The sequence below is a fragment of the Phycodurus eques genome, chromosome 3 (assembly GCF_024500275.1).
Source record: "Phycodurus eques isolate BA_2022a chromosome 3, UOR_Pequ_1.1, whole genome shotgun sequence".
NCBI classification, from domain to species: Eukaryota; Metazoa; Chordata; class Actinopteri; order Syngnathiformes; family Syngnathidae; genus Phycodurus; species Phycodurus eques.
The window spans coordinates 26,643,997-26,658,084 of record NC_084527.1 but is presented as its reverse complement, the minus strand read 5'-3'; the positions used below and the strand labels follow the sequence as shown (position 1 = coordinate 26,658,084).

General features: G+C 41.9%; 1 protein-coding gene across 1 annotated transcript; it reads left to right on the top strand.

Annotated features, from left to right (window-relative positions):
• The first annotated feature begins 4,515 nt into the window (after positions 1 to 4,515).
• On the top strand, positions 4,516 to 9,500 carry LOC133399486 (bone morphogenetic protein 10-like). Its single transcript, XM_061671034.1, is given in 3 exon segments — positions 4,516 to 5,144; positions 6,553 to 7,001; positions 7,003 to 9,500. Coding segments are annotated over 3 exon segments (1,437 nt in total). The 5' UTR covers positions 4,516 to 4,747; the 3' UTR covers positions 7,594 to 9,500.
• The last annotated feature ends 4,588 nt before the right edge of the window (positions 9,501 to 14,088 follow it).

Sequence of the window (14,088 nt, the reverse complement as noted above, 5' to 3'; positions counted from 1 at the left end):
ATCATGGCACCCACCTGTTCCCAATTAGCCTGTTCACCTGTGGGATGTTCCAAACAGGTGTTTGATGAGCATTCCTCAACTTTCTCAAAGTCTTTTTTGCCACCTGTCCCAGCTTGTTTGGAACGTGTTGCAGCCATAAAATTCTAAGTTAATGATTATTTGCTAAAAACAATCAAGTTTATCAGTTTGAACATTAAATATCTTGTCTTTGTAGTGTATTCAATTACATATAGGTTGAACATGATTTGCAAATCATTGTATTCTGTTTTTATTTATGTTTACCACAGCGTCCCAACTTCATTGGAATTGGGGTTGTACTCGAAACCTCCCAAATGTGGGATAATGTGTTATGGTCTGATGAAACCAAGGTTGAACTTTTTGGCCACAACAAGTTTGGCACAAACAGATCACTGGTCATCACCCAAAAAACAAAAACAAAAAACAAAAAAAACACTGTTCCTACAATGAAGCATTGGTGGTGGCACCATCATGGTGGAGGCACGGTGACCGACTGGTTAGCACATCTGCCTCGCAGTTCTGAGGACCGGGTTTCAAATCCCGGCCCCACCTGCGTGGGTTTTCTCCGGGTACTCCGGTTTCCTCCCACAGATGGAGGGATCCCCCTTTCAGGATGACCAGGCTGACCCAGTCGTTCGGAAAATCATCCACAGTAGGGCTTGCGGGGAAGTGGTCCACCTCAGATCTTGTCCCAGCTGGTCAGCGCAGAATCCATACAACGGGCCTCGGATTCGGTCATCGTCAGTCCCCCAGCCCACTCACTGCGCAGGAGAAGAGTGGGGAGGACAGAGGAGACGCGGCAGTAAACCTGGCCTGTATTTTAACTTAATGCCAAAGTATAAAAATAAGTCCAGATTGAAACATTTCTTCTGAGGTAACAGTCGACTAACTAATATCCACAGGTAGAGTACACATTGCAGAGTACTGGAGCCTCAATAGAAAATGCTCCAGAGTCTGCTGACTTCTTCTTTGGTCTCGGAATCACCAAAAGAACATCCCATCCTGTTGCGAACGTAGGTTTCAAGACAGCACATGTAGTACCACTAAGTTAGGTGCTAAGCCATGCAATATTTTATAAGCAACAAAACCTTAAAAGGTGGACCAGGAACCAACGCAAGTTGGCCAGTATCGGAGTTATATGATCAAACTTCCTCAGAGACGTAACAAATGCGTGGACGATGATCTCTGCGTCACTAGCGGATAGAATGGGCTGTATCTTAGCAATAATGTAGAGATAAAAAAAAAAAAACACAGTTTTGACAATATTCTTTTCTGCTTTTGAAAGGGGAAAGTTGAGTCAAATATAAAGCCAAGATTTTTTGCTGAGTCACTTTGGGTAATGGTACTTTCATCAAAACTCAGAGTGGTGTCCTCAAACGAGTGGCTATGTCAAGATGGGCAAATAATCAACAGCTCACGTTTCTCGGCATTAAGAAGCAAAACGTTACGGGACATCCATTGTTTAATCTCAGCGAGACAAGCCTCCAGATTACAGCAATCGCGTGGGCTGGTTAGTTTTAATGGCATGTATAGTTTTTGAGGATTCCTCAACTTTCCCAGTCTTCTGTTGCACCTGTCCTTGTTTTTTTTTTTTTTTGGAACGTGCTGTTGGAATCAAATTCAAAACGAGAAAATATTTGCTAAAAAAACACAACAAAAATGTTGATCAGTTTGAATGTTAAATACCAGTCTTCAATTGAATATAGGTTGAAAAGGATTTGGAAATCATTATATTCAGTTGTTTATTTATTTATTTATTTATTACCTTCTACACAACGTCCCGACTTCATTGAAATAGGGGATTGTAAACGTGTGTGTGTTGTATCTGCTATTATTTTAGCGTCTTACTGTCAGTGACTGCCCATTTAGCAAAAAAAAAATAAAAAATCAGACACAAAATGGTCCAACGACGTGAGAAGCAAAAGAATTTTGAAGAAAAAGAAAAACAATGAGGCAATATCCTGCCAGGGACAAAACATAAGATAAAGGCCTGACAAGATAAAGTGAACAAAGTGCAAGGTGGCAAAGTAAGTATCAATCCTAGCCAGCAAGCTAACACATTCGCAATATAAATTATACTCTAGACATTATAATACTATCGTGGGAGTTACAATACATCTCTAAATATTGGCTGACCCCAAATGTGGTTGCATTTATGATCAAAATGGGGGTCAAACTAGAGAACATATCATCATCATCGTACGGGTACGTAAGGTTTCAAAATTCCAGTAGTTTCCATGGAAATTTACTGGCATCAACCGACTATATGGACATTTATGGGAATACCCAGGTCGTTAAACACCTGCGCATGACAAGACCTTATGCAAATTACGTTGAATGCTTACCTTGCACTGCGCATCTTTCAGTCCCATGCACAGCTAATTTCTAAACCACTCCAGTCAGTGGAAATAAGTCACTACAGGCAAGTCTTATCTATTTGGTAACACTTAGCTCAATTTAGCTTAGCCTAGCCTAGCCTAGCCTGCAATTGAACTGACTGGGAAGTTACACAACTCACAGTCAGGGTTTCATGCAAACAAAGCGCAACATAAATGTAAGATGATAGTTATTTAAGACACATTCAACCAACTTTAGGTAAGATAAACACATTTGAACGATAATGATTCTTGCCCCCTTTACGGATATGTTTTTAATCATTGAATGGTGTAATGCATGCTGGGAACTGATGTTAATGCGAGAAGTATACTGAAGCTGCCAAGCGCTCAAATCGAAAGTACACCAACAGCAGAGATTTCCTCACAAGAACCGTTGACAGTTCGTCGCAAGTGCATGAGCAGTTACTAAAATTGGTGTCCTCCAAAAACAAAAACGTATTGCACGGCATTAATAGTGTTGCAAACGCTTTCGGTAGTTTGGACAAGTGGCAGGACACGGGAGACGCACCAGGGCTCCTTCAACAAAGCAGAGTGAGCTGCCCAATCCTGCAAAGTGGGGAAGCCTAATTTGGGGGCTTTGAATGACATGCACGACAAATATCAACATTTTGAGTTACAAAATGAACATTTTGAGCACAAAATGAGTTCTTGCACTAAATGTTGCTTCGCTGTTCAGCAGTTTTGTGCCATTTTTGAATGGTACTTTTTTATGTAAGAGAGCCCTTTGAGCAGAAAAAAAAAAATCGCAGTACTAAATGGTAATTTTTTGATTGCTTCAAAGCCTTTGCTGTTGACGAGTGAATCTTTAATACATGCATTTGAGCATGGAATACAGTAAGATACTGTAATGTACACTGGTTCAGTATATATATAAAACAAAAACATGCACATATTTTGACCATATTTGAAATGGTTAGGAAGTCCCCCACCCCCTGGTAGTGCTGTTGAAAAATTGAAGCCCCCTCAGTCATTTAAGTTGCCCATCCCCGAAGTACGTTTTGATGATGCTGCCGGGGTAAATATATTTGATCAATGTTAAAGTTATTTTAACTTTGAATTTCCAAACATCTTCTTGTCTTTTCGAACATTTCTGGAAATGTACCACAAAATCCTAGTAGTGTGTGGCTGTGTGTGCAGCAGGCTCCTATCAAAGCTTCAAGGGGTCATCAGGAAGGTGTGATGTCGGTTGCGACAGCAGTTTAACAGTGCAACAGATAAGAGCACGTCTGTCAAGTGTCACCCTGGCAGATGAATGGCAGGCGCGGGAAAAGCTCATTGCTTCCCATCTGGGTGACGCACTGAGTGTATCTCCAGGTCACGCCAAGAAGCTCTGGAATGAGAGCAAGAGTTGTGAGCTGGCATGTGAGTTCAGGTGGTGAGCAGGAATGTTATTCCCAATGGCAGGGAGGGCATTATATTATCACATCAGGAAGCGTCCGAGCAGCCTGGTGACGGCACCAGGCACAGTGTGGTATACCATGTACTCGGTGTCCGTTGGATTTAAAGTAAAGTACAACTATAAAGGACTGTCCCACTTAAAACCCTGGATATACATCAATATCCTATTTACAGTCTATTCCCATAGTTATTATTGACAATGTACAATACACACTTCTAGCGTATTCATGAGGAAATGTGAAAAGGAGTTGAGCAGCCTTCATTCTTGGTCATTGGGCCTCACAGCTCATTACATTTCAATTTCATTTGGACAAGTGTGTTAATATCCTCTAAAATGCAATGGTATCAACAGATTGGTGTACTTTGTTAAAAACAAATGGTCAGTAGCGCATCAACAATGGCGTGCAGAACTCTGCCATTTACAAACGAAATAAACAAAAGGGGAAAAAGTTAAATAAATCAACTCTGGTGCACCCACCCAAACAAAATAGCGCTTCCACAAGGAAGAGGCTACGGGACAGTGTTTACAAAATCCTCATTAAGGAAGTTGTGTGATAACACACGCTCGGCATCACGCAAAGTGGAGGGCACGCACACACACACACACACACACACACACACACACACGCACGTCCACACAAAGAGCAAAGCAAAGCCCACAATATCGTAGATAAGAGACTGGGAGAAAACGCTGGGACGGGAGAGCAAAGCACAGAACGAGAGTCCAACACAACCGAGATGACTAGATGGACGGTAGCAAGCCTCTGTCACGCTGTCACTGGACCTGCGGCCCAATAGGTGTGCACGAGACTCAATGCTGGGCTGCATAAGGGGTTTACAGCAGGCACCACAGAAGATCCCGCTTGTCACAGCAAAGGTCGACAGCACTTTTTACTGACTGTGACTCCAAAAAGCTCATTGCAATTTTTTTCTCCATGGCGAGCAGTTGGGTTTCTCTACTGGGAACCATTTGCAGCACCGAGACTTTGCTCTTGCTATTTTCAATATTGTTGCTCCGGGGGCCTCTTTGCAGCGAGAGCGGCCCCATCTCCAACACCGACCAGAGGCTTCGACCCACTCCGGGACTGGGAAGGGCAGCGGACCCGTCCCAGTTGGAGCAGGATAACAATCTGATCATGCAGGGTGTGCTTGAGAACCTGAAAGAACAGTTCCTGCAGAAATTCAACCTGTCTGGCCTGGGTCCACCTCCACTGGCACCTGGAAGTGTACGAGAGGAGCCACCGGAGTACATGATGGAGCTCTACAACCGCTTTGCCAATGACCGCACGTCTGTGCCCAGCGCCAGCATCATCCGCAGCTTCAAGAATGAGGGTACAGGAAGCTGTGTTAATGACTGATCAATTCTAATTATTCCATATTCTAACATTCAGTTCAGTTAGCATGCAACGTCAATTGTGTACCGAAATCAAAACAAGCCCTGGATAGGGGACTCATTGAAAGACCAAAATGTTCATTAGCAATCGCTGGAGTACATTACACAACAGAATTTTCTAATTTTGATAGATTTTTCTAGAGAATTATTTACTGTATTATTATCATCATTATTTTTTCCCATTATAATTTATGTATGTACATTTTGTTGCACATTTTTCCTGACAAGCATCAGTTTTCCTTGCTGATTGTTTATAAGAATGCCCTCTTCTCCCCGACAGTAATGAAATAGTACACGTCATATCATGTGCTACTGATGTACATGTTTGAATTATGCAAATTCAAAGGACTTTTTTTCTTTGTATAATGGATTAAGATGACATTTCACCTGAGAATACAAGAGGTACAGGGAGAACAAAAATATCTAAACTCTTATACAGGAATGGACATGAGGACACGGTGCAGTGAAGACTATTAAATAATTGAGAATGTCAATCTCCTTACTGTTGTTTTTTTTTTATTGTCATATTTGCATTTTTTTTGTTTTTTAAATGCGTGTTAGATGATAACAATGAAAACTTAAGTGGAAAAAGGTAAACTATAGCTGCAACTAACTATTATTTTAATAACCGACTAATCTGTTGATTATGTTTTTGGTTAATTGATGAATCGGAGAGAAAACATTTTTTTTTTTAAATTTCTTTCCTTTATGAAAAAACAGTACATTATTTGAAATTGACAGTACATAAAATGCACAAACATAAATAGATAAATAGACAGTTTCTGGTTTGGTCTGTAACATCCTTCAGTAAAATAGGTAACGATGTTTTTCATTGTTTTCCAAAAGTTTGCAAATGTCGACTTTTGATTAAACACAAAGATAATCGGTCTGCTTTCATGGATAACAACAGAAATTGGCTAACATTTCCTATTAAGAGGCTGAACTACCGAGGATTTGGATAATTTAAAGTTAAACAAGGACTCGAAACGATTAGTCGATTATTAAAATAATGGTGGATTGATTTGATAATCGATTAGTTGTTGCACCTACAAAGTAAACCATTACTTTGTAGTAAACCATTACTTTGTAGGTGCTTGTTTTTTTTTTAAAGATTACATTTTAAATTCCCTTCCTGCAGAAATGAATTCATTGGGACTTTAGCTTAGTGGTCAATTTTGGTCTTTAGATTTGAATGCAAAAACCTTAATTTTTTGCACAAAATTGCTATATAGTTTCTTATACGTATTTTTGGGGGACTTTTTCCAATATAATGAGTTTTGCCAGAGCTAATATATCCTTACATTAATACTAACATTGAATTCATTCCTCATATTTGTTTCTCCCCAGATTCCTCTTCAAGCACTGTAGATGGTGGGGGAGTGAGGCGCCACCCACTCCTCTTCAATGTGTCAGTCCCCCATCATGAACGCATCACCGCGGCCGAGCTCCGCCTCTACACGCTCGTCCAGACCGACCGCCACCTGTTCGCCGGTGTCGACCGCAAAGTCACTATCTATGAACTGATACGTCATGACCGAGATGTCAACAGCACAGATGAGAATTTGGAGAAAGGAGACAACTTCAGTGGCGGAAAGGAGCATATGGAGCTGGTGGAGTTGGCTTCGAGACAAGTGTATGGCACTGACAATGGCTGGGAAGCATTCAACCTCACTGCTACTGCCCAGAGGTGGCGTAAAGCTGAGCACGGCACCACACATCGTTTGGAGGTGCACGTTGACAGCATGGCTGGTGAGGATGACACTCAACGTGTAAACAAACCGAAACAAAAATTGGATTATTGAAGGAGACATGAAGATTGACACGAACATCAAGGAAAAACACAAACCCCTGCTGATTGTTTTCTCTGATGATGAAAGCGGCGACCATCGAGATGACAAGCATGAGCTGAATGAGATGATTGACCACGAAACCTCCAACGTAATCCTCCAAAATGACTTGTGGGGCGAGCGAGAGCGGGATGAGTCTGAGCCAGATGAAGCTGACCTGATACAAATGCGCTCCAATCTGATCTACGACACAACTTCACGCATCCGTCGGAACGCCAAGGGAAACCACTGCAGGAGACAACCTCTGCACGTAGAGTTCAAAGATATTGGATGGGACAGTTGGATCCTGGCACCCAGCAGTTACGATGCCTTTGAGTGCTCAGGGATTTGTTCGTTCCCCTTAACGAAGCACGTCACGCCCACGAAACACGCCATCGTCCAAACGCTGGTGAACATCAACAGTCCTCAGAAAACAGCGCGAGCGTGTTGCGTGCCCACCAAGCTGGATCCCATCTCACTCCTGTACCTGGACGACACAGGCGTGGTCACGTATAAGCACAAGTACGAAGGCATGGCTGTGGCTGAATGTGGCTGTAGATAGCTGAATTTTGAAAGGGGAGCGGGGGGGGCATAAAATGACCGAAAAGCTGAACGAAGCTGAGACAACAATAATTGGACTCTTTGAAAGAGATGGGACCCAATGGGACTGAAAGTGCATCTAACCACTATTTATAAAGTCCTGTGTGGCTGGACTTTGTCCATCGAGACAGAAAAGACGATATCTTCTTACAGGCCTCAAGTCAGTGAATGGTAGCTGCCAGACAGCGGAGATCAGGTCATGCTGCAAGAGTGACGTCCATTTGTGTCTTTTTGCCAGCGTGACTAAAAGTTACAAGAAGTTCTTAAAGGATCTAACTAAGCACATTCTGCAGTGTATGCAGTGTTTGTGGGAACCAGTGGGCCAGAGGTCCCCCCTCCCCCCTCCTGCTCCATCCCCCTGACATGTGTTTTCCTCTCCACTTATCTCCGGCCTGCCCACTCGATGCAAACACTAATCAGCACTTCATGCACCCCGCCACAGCGAAATGACCACCTCGAGGCAATCTGACAAGACTTGAACTCTCCAGGCTTGCCTCCTGCAGGCTCCTGATACGTAGGCACCACGCAGGGGTCCCACTGGCGGGGTTATCTATACCAACCCGGTTTCCCACTTCACATGACACTTTTCCACTGCGCACACACACACACACACACACACACACACACACACAAAAGCTGCAGTGATAGCAAGGTGTTTGAGGCTGAGAAACATGTATTCCACGAATCAAACATGGACGTCATTCCAGACGATTATTTGAGGTGGCGGTATGAGGGTTGACCACATTCCTGCACAACTCACAATGTTGGCTGTCTCAACGAGCTGACCTGGCACCTCCTGTTCCTCATTTGGGTCATCCATCATTTTTAATGTTAAAATTGCCTTTTTTTTGGGGGGATGTTTATCATACGTGGACCAAAGTCGGGGGCAAAAAAAGAAGTTCTCCGGATAAAGCCCAAGAGAAAAAAAGTGTTTTCTGTTGTAATAATGCTTTTGATAACTGTGCTGCTTGTAATAAATACACTACTATTTATTGTTCTAATTTATTATTTTTTTTATGAAACAGATCATTCATACCGCGGACAAATTTGGGACTGTTGTGACTTTTTATTTGTTGGATGGGTATATTTCAGCTGAAAATGACACAAGAAAGTGGCAAAGGGTGAGAGACCCTTTTGTTTTCAAATTTAACCAAATCATATATGTTCATACAGTTTCCCAAGACATGCAAACCCAGTGCACTACATTTGCAACGATTTAAGATGGCAGATCCTCAAAATCAGAGCTCTGAATATATTTTCACTTTTGTGGCTCATTTCCAAGAAAACCATCCAACACATAAAATGAGATCGAGTCAAATTTGTCCGGGATATGAATCAATCTGGCCTTAACTGTATATATGCATGTATGTATATGTTCCATGTGACATAATGATAAGCATGTTTGATGCTTGGAGCAAAGCATTTAGACCTTAAAACAAAATGACAAATTATAACAATGCATACCTAATTAAAGCCTCTTTAACTTTAAGTTCACCATGATGTTGTTCATTTGATTTTGCGTCATTTGAATATTCAAAATTAAGACGAGGCTGGGGTGGATTTTAAACTAAGGAGCCCTCTTAATTGTTAAGGATCATTTGGCCCGCTTCCTCTCCATTGCTTTCTAGATCCAACGGTATCAGCGCATAGGTCAGAGTTCACGCATGGCTTCCAAACAAAGAAGCATGGGAAAGTGATTAGAGGGACTGCTGATGAAGAAAATGGATAGTGTGCTGCTCACACTGACACTGTGATGCAAAACCTGTTCATGAGGCTGAAAAATGATTTCATGATTTGAATGAAGACGACGTTGCTGTCAAAATGTAGGATCCTGACAACAGATTGCAATATTGTCTCACTCTTCATGTACCGACGCACAATGAAGTTGTAAATAAAGGATGTGATCCGATTCATGCTCTGAAACACAAAACCTGTCATCGTTTTGTGCTAGTAAAGAATTGGTGGCACTTTAATTAGACTGCAGACAACAATCGGGACATTAGTCAAGTTCATCTATTATTAGTGTTTATATTTCTACGTACAATGAAGAGTGCACTCCGGTTTCCTCCCACATTTCCTCCCACATCCCAAAAACATGCATTAATTGGAGACTCTAAATTGCCCGTAGGCGTGACTGTGAGTGCGAATGGTTGTTTGTCTCTATGTGCCCTGCGATTGGCTGGCAACCAGTTCAGGGTGTACCCCGCCTCCTGCCCGATGATAGCTGGGATTGGCTCCAGCACACCCACGACCCTAGTGAGGAGAAGCGGCTCAGAAAATGGATGGATGGATGGATGGATGGATGCAACATGTTGCCTGAAGATGCCAATGAAGTTTTTTTTTTTTTAAGCAATATATGTTGGATTCCCCCCTCTATTGCTTAGTATAAGTGTCTTATTGTCAAATTATATTAAAATGACCCATATACGGTATAGCTACTAAAGTTGAATACAATCCATTCCATGGTCAACCTGTGATTTGTTCGTATTTAATATATATATTTTTTCTCATAGAAAACCAGGTAAATTGAAGTAACTCCCTGAATGCATTATAAGACCTTTTATTCCTTGTGCATTATAATGAACATGCAGTGGAATGATTATTTTGTGTGCCTGGCAGGTGAGTCACTTCACATTTCATTATTTTCCAATGCACATTCTGTTCTTTTCATTATTATTGTTGACATTTCAATGACTACTGAGGGGTGAACAATGATCACTCATCACTTATTGAGACGTGTGTACCGGTTTCCTACATTGCGGGAATTTGCATGTCAGGTCTTACGGTCACCATGACAGGTGCACTCTTCTTTAGTGGCATCACTAAATGAAACACAAAAAGTCAAAACCGCTGGGCTGAAATGGATTTTGGGTTTAATTTCAACCCTCGGACCATTCTGCTTTTGAGCTTCAACTGTATTTTCCAGGCCATCTGTTTCAACTTTCCGTCTTGAAGTAGAGCCTTCAAAAGAGTGGTATTGATCATCTCAAGCAATTGTGATGAAATGAGGTGGGACAATACGGAGCGGTTGCGTTTGCGGTTGCAGCTGCAGCATATAAAACCAGAGTATAAAAAGTCCCATTTCATGTAAAACAGAACGCACTGGTTTTGAAATCCCTTTTGACCCGTAACCAACAAAACACATTTCAAAGATGATTGATGTTCAAAGTGTGCGGAGTGGACATTCTATTCTTTTTAGAAGTCAAATCGCGTTCAACAGAGCTAAATAACCATTCGCATCGGTACCGGATTACTGGCTTCAAAGAGAAAAAGTCAGCTGTCCACGGGCAACTTCACCTTAAGGTACATAATGATGTTTTGCACATATTGGCAGCATACGTTCCATTATCCAAGCGCTGTAAATGAGTGGATTTAATGGACTGCCTGCCGTCGACTCCTGGCTCTCATTACAAACGTACTGTATGATGACATATCAAGTAAAACATACAAAAGCACAGACTAAAAGATTTTAACTTGTGCAAGCAAGAACAGGAAATTCTTTCTTAGAAATAAAATACAGTATACAATCAGCGAGATTCTTAACATTCTTAACCTAGGCAAAACAATAAATCAGTTAACCCATCTTTTTTGGGATGCATTATGACATCACAAAACGCACACGCTAATGGAATGATAATAATAACTTCAATGCACAAAGCGCTTCAGAAAACCCAAGGCTGCTTTGTAAAGTCAAGGAGGATCAAACATTGACTGTAACTCGGCAGAAATGAATCTGCGTGCATTTATTCCCTTCTGCAACGGCGATCGATTATAACAAAACAAGCCTACGCAAATGTATCTAAGCTCGCTCTTTTCACTCGATATTATACAAAATAAACATCCAGACTTTCAATACAGCCAACAATTTGCTGCACGACTTGCTTCCACAGAACAAGGAAATGGGGAGTGCTTCATAACACTTATTACATTTAAATAAATAACATTTATAGCATTGAAAAGCATCTACAGATTTGTTCTCAAGCTATTTTCACCAATTTAAATGGATTAACATTGCGCGAAAGTAACAAAGTGGGGAATGACCAAGAGTATCAATTTGTGACACAATGAAGAAGACATACTAGAATAAGGAAATGTGCTCGTCTTCTGTCATTGACGTTAGCAGGCAGGCCCACGCACGTTTCGACCCTATGTAGGCGAGGCAAAGTCTGGCTGAAAATCAAATATGTCATCAGAATACTTGACTCTTTCCCAAACATTGAGTCTGGACACTCGGTTCTGAAATTAAGTGGTATCTCTTGGGTCCAACGCAACGATCGGACCACACACAGATCGACTCCCAATTTTTGTTTCTGTGAAAAAACAAAAAAACAAAACTGAAACTGGATTCATCAGTTCCAAACTGTCCTTGGCAACAAGGCAACATTCTCAGCGTCGCTTTAACGCTCCAAAATTGTATACAACCATAAAGAAGTTAACCACTGCACACAAAAAGTCAACATAACTAAAATCAAATCAAATAACTCATTCTTTGATGATGCCTAACTAACAAGTAATAGAGAGGGTGGCTTGTTATGGACTGTGCTTTTTGACTTTTTTTGTGCAATTATAAACCCAAGAGCTAAAAATTATTGAAGTTGTTTAAAAGGTTTCAATAGACAGTATTTAAAAACCTAGACCTGAAAGTTTTACACATTTATTTAACGTTTGCACAGCAATACTGTCATCTACTGGCATTTTATAGGTATTGCTGGAGGTTATTAGAATGGCAACAGCTTCATGTTTTTGTTGTTGTTGTATTTTTTTTGCACAGAGAACAAAAATGAGCTCATAGAACTGACACAGAAGATGTGTGCAAATGATCCCATGGCATCGCCAGAAAAGATGTTCCGTGTTCAGTCGAATTGCGCTGATGTCATCCGCTGTACTGACCACAGCCGCTGGGACAACGGCACACTTATGTCAAGAGTCCATAAAAATCCCAGAAAGCAAAAAGTTGAAGATGGGCTTAACCTCTCTGTAGAATGACAGCGCAGTAGGATCGAAGTAAATATGGTAGCAGACCAGAGGGCAAGGACTTTTAACAAGGCAGTCGGAGCTATGTAAAGCTCACTAATTGAATATTTACAAACCGGGGGTGAAATAGAATCTGGCCTTTGTCAGTGAGGAGCCAACGTTCAGGAAATATGATGAAATGGGAAGTGTTTCGTATTTACTCAAATGATAACAAATCCTGGAGAGTGCTCTGTGCCTTTTCTCTTTCTTGTTTTGACATTACAGTATCTTGATCAGCTGAAGCAATTTCAGCCTCGCTGCCTACGTGATCCATCTAGGTGTGTACAGTGAGTAAACAAAGGGAGGCGTTCACAATGTGCGGACGGTGCCCGACATCCCATAATGCTAGACTGAGTGACATCACGAAGTGGGCGGCTGGCTGGCTGGCTGGCTGGCTGCCGACGTGTATCTCGCTGTGGACATGCGGGCCCGCAGCCGCACGACTCGCCCCGACTCTGACGTTGGGCCTGTAATGATCGTTTCCGCTTTGGGTCACGTTTTTATCACCGCATCTCCCGCTAACACCACCACCCAGCACTCTTCTCTTGCTCTCCCCTCCTTTCCCAAAGAAAACATTGACTCGCAGATTGTGTGTGTAGATTCGTGCGACACGTTTAGACATGAGACATCTTTGAACAATTCACATTGACTTTGTGAACGAGTCAGAAATGGAAAGCAGATGTTGACACTGTTATGCAACTTGGGACATTTGACTCAATTTTTGGCCACAGTAATTATTGTAATTAAACACACTAAACTCCCACGAAATAGTTTGCCCTCAGCAAAAAAATGCATGCGAGTTATAACATGCTGGCCCACACAACACATAGCAATGACGCACAGCTGGACAACTAAGTTCTACAAATTACCTGGCATAGTTCCCAGCCTTTTGAAAACAGACTGCTGTTTTGTGTTTAGAGGATGAGGGTGGCAGTGTTTCTGTCGTTGAAAAAAACAACAAAACTGGCATGCCAGGGGCTTTCTCATCTGCAGCACACATGCTTTTGGTTTCTTAATCTGGTCCCTGTGGGTCCATCTCAAGGCCAAGAGAGGACCATCGGGGCACAGAGGTCTTGTACTGAGGCAGAAAAAGCCAGACAAGTGCTGTGCATGTTCTGCTCTCATGCTTCCACGGGCTTGTCAAGTACAACAGAAACCGAAAACAGCTGGGGCAGAAAAAGCAAACTTTAAATAACCATAGTTGATGTCATAAAATGTACATGATACTCGATTTGAAAGTTATCATTGCACAATAGATACTTCAAATCAACAGTTGGAACGGGAACGTCGCTTTAAGTCGGAGTTTCGACTTGTGAACTTACCGGCAGCACCAATGGAGACGAACACAAAGATTTACAGTATGAGTAAGAGTAGCTGTCAACACAACCGGTTCTGCACTGACCAGTGCGGAGACTGCATACCACTGTAACCTCTCTGCATGAAG